Genomic DNA, 8,616 nt, shown 5'->3' on the forward strand with positions numbered 1-8,616 from the left:
CCATTTATGAAGTCTGGATTCATAAACCTGAATCAAGAGAATAATGACCACTTTATATTCCTTTTCAGACTGTCGCTGTGAGTATGGGGGCAAAATATACCACTACATGGATCGCATTGATGGAGTTGAAGGATGCAACTCGATGATATGTGATGAGAATGGGACAATTGTTAACATCAACTCTAAATGTTCCACAACGGTTCTGCCTTCTCCACTGCCAAATCAAATAGAAACCACATCAGGAAAAACTCCGTACTCATATCAAACTGAAACGCCTCCATCTCCAACACCCACATCCTCAGCCATCATAAGGACTTCTACATTATCGACAACTTCAATAGATACAAAATCCTCTACTTCTTCAACATCTGCATCCCCAGTCACCAGAGAGACTAATTCTCCATTAACCATATCCTTAGTGAGTAAATCGACCTCCAACCCTCCATCATCTACAACCTCAATCAGCAAAGGGACTTCCATTTCACCAACAATAACAAGTACGTCTCCAACCATATTTACAACAGAGAAAATAAGAACAGAAACCAGTATAGAATCCACTACAAGCACAATTACAACATATTCAGGAACATCTTGTGTTCCTCAATGTTATTGGACCAGATGGTTTGATGAGAATCATCCAAGATCGGATAACGAAGGAGACATTGAGAGTTATGAGGTAATCACAGCAAAAGGAATTAATGTCTGCAAAAGTAAAATACACCTCAACAGTATTCATTGCAGAGCCAAGAACTACCCAGAAGTCCCACTGCTAGAATTGGAACAGGTTATTCAATGTGATGTATTATCTGGTTTAGTGTGTAGGAACCAAGATAACAGGGGACTACGAAAAATGTGCTTCAATTATGAAATAAGGTTCAAGTGCTGTGATGACTACAGTTATTGTCCTACATCCACTTTAAGTATAACTTCCAAACCTACAACATCTACATCCTCTGTCACTACAGTAACCTCCATTTTTCCAACTTCTACATACTCCGTCTCTACAAAAAACTCCACTTCTCCAACAACTACACCCTCAGTCACGGGGGAGACTTCCATTTCTCTATCAACAACATCATCTGTCACTGGACAGACCTCTCAGCTTCCATCAAGAACATCATCAGTCACAACAGAGATCACTAATAATTCAACAACATCTTTAGACACAACTGGAACCTCTACTTTTCCAGCATTTACAGGGACATTCACTTTTCCAGTATCTACACCCTCAGTCACAGCAAGACCCTCCAATTCTCCAACAACATCTTCAATCACTACAGGAACCTCCATTTTTCCAACATCTACATACTCTGGCACTACAAAAACCTCAACTTCTCCAACAACTACACCCTCAGTCACGGAGGAAACTTCAATTTCTCTATCAACAACATCATCTGTCACTGGACAGACCTCTCAGCTTCCATCAAGAACATCATCAGTCACAACAGAGATCACTAATAATGCAACAACATCTTTAGACACAACTGGAACCTCAACTTTTCCAGCATTTACAGGGACATTCACTTTTCCAGTATCTACACCCTCAGTCACAGCAAGACCCTCCAATTCTCCAACAACATCTTCAATCACTACAGGAACCTCCATTTTTCCAACATCTACATACTCTGGCACAACAAAAACCTCAACTTCTCGTACAACTACACCCTCCGTCACGGAGGAAACTTCAATTTCTCTATCAACAACATCATCTGTCACTGGACAGACCTCTCAGCTTCCATCAAGAACATCATCAGACACAACAGAGATCACTAATAATTCAACAACATCTTTAGACACAACTGGAACCTCTACTTTTTCAGCATTTACAGGGACATTCACTTTTCCAGTATCTACACCCTCAGTCACAGCAAGACCCGCCAATTCTCCAACAACATCTTCAATTACTACAGGAACCTCCATTTTTCCAACATCTACATACTTTGTCACTACAAAAACCTCAACTTCTCCAACAACTACACCCTCAGTCACGGAGGAAACTTCAATTTCTCTATCAACAACATCATCTGTCACTGGACAGACCTCTCAGCTTCCATCAAGAACATCATCAGTCACAACAGAGATCACTAATAATTCAACAACATCTTTAGACACAACTGGAACCTCTACTTTTCCAGCATTTACAGGGACATTCACTTTTCCAGTATCTACACCCTCAGTCACAGCAAGACCCTCCAATTCTCCAACAACATCATCAATCACTATAGGAACCTCCATTTTTCCACCATCTACATACTCTGTCTCTACAAAAACCTCCACTTCTCCATCAACTACACCCTCAGTCATGGGGGAAACTTCAATTTCTCTATCAACGTCATCTGTCACTAGACAGACCTCTCAGCTTCCATCAAGAACATCATCAGTCACAACAGAGATCACTAATAATTCAACAACATCTTTAGACACAACTGGAACCTCTACGTTTCCAGCATTTACAGGGACATTCACTTTTCCAGTATCTACACCCTCAGTCACAGCAAGACCCTCCAATTCTCCAACAACATCTTCAATCACTACAGGAACCTCCATTTTTCCACCATATACATACTCTGTCTCTACAAAAACCTCCACTTCTCCAACAACTACACCCTCAGTCATGGGGGAAACTTCAATTTCTCTATCGACATCATCTGTCTCTGGACAGACCTCTCAGCTTTCATCAAGAACATCATCAGTCACAACAGAGATCACTAATAATTCAACAACATCTTTAGACACAACTGGAACCTCTACTTTTCCAGCATTTACAGGGACATTCACTTTTCCAGTATCTACACCCTCAGTCACAGCAAGACCCTCCAATTCTCCAACAACATCTTCAATCACTACAGGAACCTCCATTTTTCCAACATCTACATACTCTGGCACTACAAAAACCTCAACTTCTCCAACAACTACACCCTCAGTCACGGAGGAAACTTCAATTTCTCTATCAACAACATCATCTGTCACTGGACAGACCTCTCAGCTTCCATCAAGAACATCATTAGTCACAACAGAGATCACTAATAATGCAACAACATCTTTAGACACAACTGGAAGCTCTACTTTTCCAGCATTTACAGGGACATTCACTTTTCCAGTATCTACACCCTCAGTCACAGCAAGACCCTCCAATTCTCCAACAACATCTTCAATCACTACAGGAACCTCCATTTTTCCAACATCTACATACTCTGGCACTACAAAAACCTCCACTTCTCGTACAACTACACCCTCCGTCACGGAGGAAACTTCAAATTCTCTATCAACAACATCATCTGTCACTGGACAGACCTCTCAGCTTCCATCAAGAACATCATCAGACACAACAGAGATCACTAATAATTCAACAACATCTTTAGACACAACTGGAACCTCTACTTTTCCAGCATTTACAGGGACATTCACTTTTCCAGTATCTACACCCTCAGTCACAGCAAGACCCGCCAATTCTCCAACAACATCTTCAATTACTACAGGAACCTCCATTTTTCCAACATCTACATACTTTGTCACTACAAAAACCTCAACTTCTCCAACAACTACACCCTCAGTCACTGAGGAAACTTCAATTTCTCTATCAACAACATCATCTGTCACTGGACAGACCTCTCAGCTTCCATCAAGAACATCATCAGTCGCAACAGAGATCACTAATAATTCAACAACATCTTTAGACACAACTGGAACTTCTACTTTTCCAGCATTTACAGGGACATTCACTTTTCCCATATCTACACCCTCGGTCACAGCAAGATCCTCCAATTCTCCAACTACATCATCAATCACTACAGGAACCTCCATTTTTCCAACATCTACATACTCTGTCTCTACAAAAACCTCCACTTCTCCAACAACTACACCCTCAGTCACAGAGGAAACTTCAATTTCTCTATCGACATCATCTGTCACTGGACAGACCTCTCAGCTTCCATCAAGAACATCATCAGTCACAACAGAGATCACTAATATTTCAACAACATCTTTAGACACAACTGGAACCTCTACTTTTCCAGCATTTACAGGGACATTCACTTTTCCCATATCTACACCCTCGGTCACAGCAATACCCTCCAATTCTCCAACAACATCATCAATCACTATAGGAACCTCCACTTTTCCACCATCTACATACTCTGTCTCTACAAAAACCTCCACTTCTCCATCAACTACACCCTCAGTCATGGGGGAAACTTCAATTTCTCTATCGACGTCATCTGTCACTGGACAGACCTCTCAGCTTCCATCAAGAACATCAACAGTCACAACAGAGATCACTAATAATTCAACAACATCTTTAGACACAACTGGAACCTCTACTTTTCCAGCATTTACAGGGACATTCACTTTTCCCATTTCTACACCCTCAGTAACAGCAAGACCCTCCAATTCTCCAACAACATCCTCAGTCACTGGAGGTACCATCTTTTTTACATTATCCTTAACCCCCATTAGAAATACCAATACCTGCCTAAGCAAGAAAAGAAGCCTCTGTGGCTAGCACTGAATTCCTGTAATTGATCTGGTTGTGATAATAAAACATAACCTTTATTATGGTATATTTATAAAATAATAGTGGACAAAACACACAAACAGAGTTATAACAAACTCCGCAATCGACGCAAATAAAAAGCTAGGATAGGCTAATGCATATGGATCTCATTAACGTGTGTGGTGAATAACTGAGAAGCCCATACAATATATATATATGATACATGAATGAAGATCCAGTGGAGGTATATAGGTAAAGTGCCACAATTCTACCAATTGTTAAAGAATTGGTAGAGTACTCTCAAAGGTGTCTGAATGTCACCTGTTGTCTTAATGGGTAAATAACCTATGAAAGCGGATAGGTGTTCATGTCTTGTTGATAAAGCATAGTGTATACACTGTCGATATCCAACACCACACTTACTAGCCTATTGGATAAAGGCAGGTAGTGGAGGTAATGATAGACCAATATGATGCATAGGCTGCCAAATAGTCTCTCACAATTCTAATCATGAAGACTTTTGCATATATATATATATATATATATATATATATATATATATATATACAGTGTTCGACAAATCCATTAAAATACAGGCCCGTGGCGACTGGATTTGACCCCGTGGCGACCTCCTCATGGCCGACACCAAGCAGGGCGGGATTGGGGCGGGACTATGTGGCAAGTAGATTTTTTGGTACGGCGAGTAGATTTTTGGGTGATTTGTCAAACACTGTATGTATATATATATATATATATATATATATATATATATATATATATATAAAACAATAAAAAGAAAACAGCGCTAACACATAAATCTGATGATGAATGAATAAAAATATACCACAAAATGAACAAAGTCCAGTCCAAAGTGTTCAGACACAAAATGTCATCAAAATCTATTAGTAGCAGTGTGTTGAATAGAAAGACAGTTAAATAATTGGTATGGGGGGCTGCTAGATCCAAGGGAGAATAACTCCCTGGTAACTATGAAGAAAAGAAAAAGGGAAAAAGCGCACCCCCTAGTGCAATAACTTCCAGGACATAGAATAACATTATTTAATAAAATAGATGTGTGATAAAAGTGCAAGTCATTCGCGTGGTGTCTTGAGATCATTGTGGACACTAATATTGGATGTTTACTGAGGTGGTATGCAGTGGTGAATAGATCTGTTGGACTGTAACACTACTTTGAAAGATCTTGACATCGGTTCCTGCTGGCACAGTTTGTTACTGTTACCCACAGGCTTTTGGCGGTGCTCCACGGGTCTGCAGAAGTGTGAGTATTGGCTGATGCCCCTACCCTCTGTCACCCGGCTAATTACACAGTTTACCAAAGAAATCTTTATGTGAATTTATTTTATATCCATCTTGTAAGTGTGCACTTTTATCACACATCTATTTTATTAAATAATTTTATTCTATGTCCTGGAAGTTATTGCACTAGGGGGTGCTCTTTTTTCCTTTTTCTTTTATATATATATATATATATATATATATATATATATATATATATATATATATATATATATATATATATATATATATATATATATATATATATATTTATCTACTTATTAGTAGGTCCAAGGCGACAGATGTAGAAAGCAGATGTCCCATAATAATTGGACTAATACAGTATCATCATGAGTGTCGACTCAAGTGAATCACTTAGCTTGTTGTAAACTTCTATATATACCATACCTAGCTTGGTATAGATACTAAAAAATAGATTTAGTGGAGAGCAGTGTGATCTGAAGTTTGTGAACTAAATTCCTATAGGATCATTACTGCAGTAGAGTCACATACTAATATAAGTCTCATTTATGTACAGTATGAGATGGACCACTGTACTCAGCAGGGATAATTGTGAGTAATAATGAGCTATTACTAGTACTTAGATAAATGCAATTCAATCTCTTATTACAATACATATGCAATTCGTCCCAAGGCTTAATGTATAGCCGAGTTAGACAGAAAGAAAGTACTTGTTGCGCGTTATTTTGTTTATTTGATAGCCTCCTCCTTACTCTCACTGGCAAATCGCGTGTCACTTCACTAATGGTCTTTCTGATTTCTCCTCATGGATGTCCAATCACTATCTTAAACTTAAAATGTCAAAAACTGAATTTATCATGTCTCCTCCTAATTCTACACCTACAGGTACAGTATAGATGTTTGACTTGCAATAGAATACTCCATCATAATCAATTATCTCAAGCTACGTAGATGCCTACATGTCATTTTCCATTCCTCCCTCTCCTTCACCCTGCACATTGAGCACCTCTCCAAATCAGGTCATTTCCACCTCTGCAATACTCCCCTCCTTCCAGATTGTATGCTCCCTGGGGGATACGTTAGGCTATATCTGTATGTACACACATTACCCAAAGGAATGAAGAGCAGCACCAGACTGGTACCACACAGCCATATGTAAATGATCTAACTTGAACGTAAATCTTTTACACAGGACCCATTCCCACATGTAAAGTAGAGGAGATTTGGACTATTGTCCAATATGGAGATTGTTTGGCTAACGTGACTCTAACTCACTGCGAGGGTCTCTGCCGCAGCCTGTCCAGGTGAGAATTTTTTTCAATTTCATTCGTAGTTGTTTTTTCCAGGTGTTGTTTTTTTTTTTTAATAATAATTTAAATTTAAAGTCTTCTGGCTTCCCAAATTATTTGGTTACGGCAATTCTGTAAAGGTAGCTTTTAAAAACAGTAAGCTAAAGCATGGGCATTGTCTTATGTCTCTGTGTCACAGGAAACTGCCCTCCCCTTCAACTTCTCCGTCTTGCAGGGGTGTGGTTAAAGGTGTAGGAAAAATGGAATTGACGCGCATTGTACTATTCTAGGGCCCTTTTGAAATCCAAAACATTCTTAATTTCCAAAGAGACTGTACCAAAACGGCAAAGTGCTGCATTACATTATTAAGTTTATAAAAAACAATTTGGAACTGTGCAACTCTTGCTGTATTGTAACCCCTCCCCCCCCCCCCCCCCAAAAAAAAACTTTTTATATGAAATGTAACAATATTAACAAAGTTTTTTCTTAACTTTATTCATATTTCAACATGTGGCTTTTATTTGAAATATAAGTAGCATTTTCTTTTAACCAGGGAACGCCTGTCAAGCAAATGTGGTTACTTACCCCCTAGCCCTCTCCCTGTCACAGCCAATATAGAAAGGGTGGCTTTGCAGTGGTAGCCAAATGAAGTCAAACCCCTCCTAAGGCTGCGCTTATAGTGACGGCGACAGCAACACGACGTCGCGGCAAAACAAATGTCTTGCCGTTGTCACGTGCGCTTATTGTAGAAGTGACGCGACGGTGCGATGGATTGGTTGCGATCGCTGGAAGTCAAGTCAATTAGATTTTTCCAGCGACCGCAGCGTGACGTCGCGTCGCTGTCGCCGGCACTATAAGCGCAGCCTAAATTTCAGCTTCCTGTGTTTAGAAACATCTTAAAAACCTGCATCTACAAATATTCTTGTTTGATTTTTGTTACCTAGTCACCTACAGTAGGTTTAACATGACAGCGAAGGGACGGTACCTTTAATTGACCAGACTCCTTCAGCCTGACTGTGTCGCCTTTTGTTATTGTGCAGATATTCCCCTTCATCAAAGAAGATAGAACACAATTGTTCCTGTTGCCAAGAAAGCAGCACTAGCATCAAAGAGATCCAGCTGGAGTGCGGTGATGGAACTAGTGTGGGGTATACTTACCAGCAAGTGGAAGAATGTCATTGTCAGCAGAGTGTCTGTGACCTCGGAGCATGACCTACCAATAAAAATGATGCATCGTATCTGTGTTCTGGTATATTCATTGCCATTTTCAGTGCATGGATGTAGAATTTGAAGATACTGAACATGCAGATATTTACCCACCAGTGATACTGTACATCTTATGATATTAGAGGTTCGTGGGTGGTCATTTATAAAGGTCTCCAGGCTACAAAGGGAGACAAACAAATGAAAAGCAATTAATTATATATTTATTTATTTATATTGTATTTATTTATAAAATGGTTTTACCAGGAAGTAATACATTGAGAGTTACCTCTCGTTTTCAAGTATGTCCTGGGCACAGAGTGGCATCTGAAGAATTCAGAATGGGGCATACTT

The 8,616-nt window shown here is 39.5% G+C and overlaps 1 protein-coding gene across 1 annotated transcript in view; it reads left to right on the forward strand.

Moving 5' to 3' along the window:
• LOC142463960 (mucin-5B-like) overlaps positions 1 to 8,297 on the forward strand; it is a 39,969-nt gene extending 31,672 nt beyond the window's left edge. The window contains exons 28-30 of the mRNA XM_075566877.1: positions 69 to 4,418; positions 6,963 to 7,074; positions 8,100 to 8,297. Of these exons, the coding sequence (XP_075422992.1) occupies positions 69 to 4,418; positions 6,963 to 7,074; positions 8,100 to 8,271 (4,634 nt within the window). The 3' untranslated portion in view covers positions 8,272 to 8,297. The remainder of the gene's footprint in view (positions 1 to 68; positions 4,419 to 6,962; positions 7,075 to 8,099) is intronic.
• The last annotated feature ends 319 nt before the right edge of the window (positions 8,298 to 8,616 follow it).

This window comes from Ascaphus truei, chromosome 12 (assembly GCF_040206685.1).
Source record: "Ascaphus truei isolate aAscTru1 chromosome 12, aAscTru1.hap1, whole genome shotgun sequence".
Lineage (NCBI taxonomy): Eukaryota > Metazoa > Chordata > Amphibia > Anura > Ascaphidae > Ascaphus > Ascaphus truei.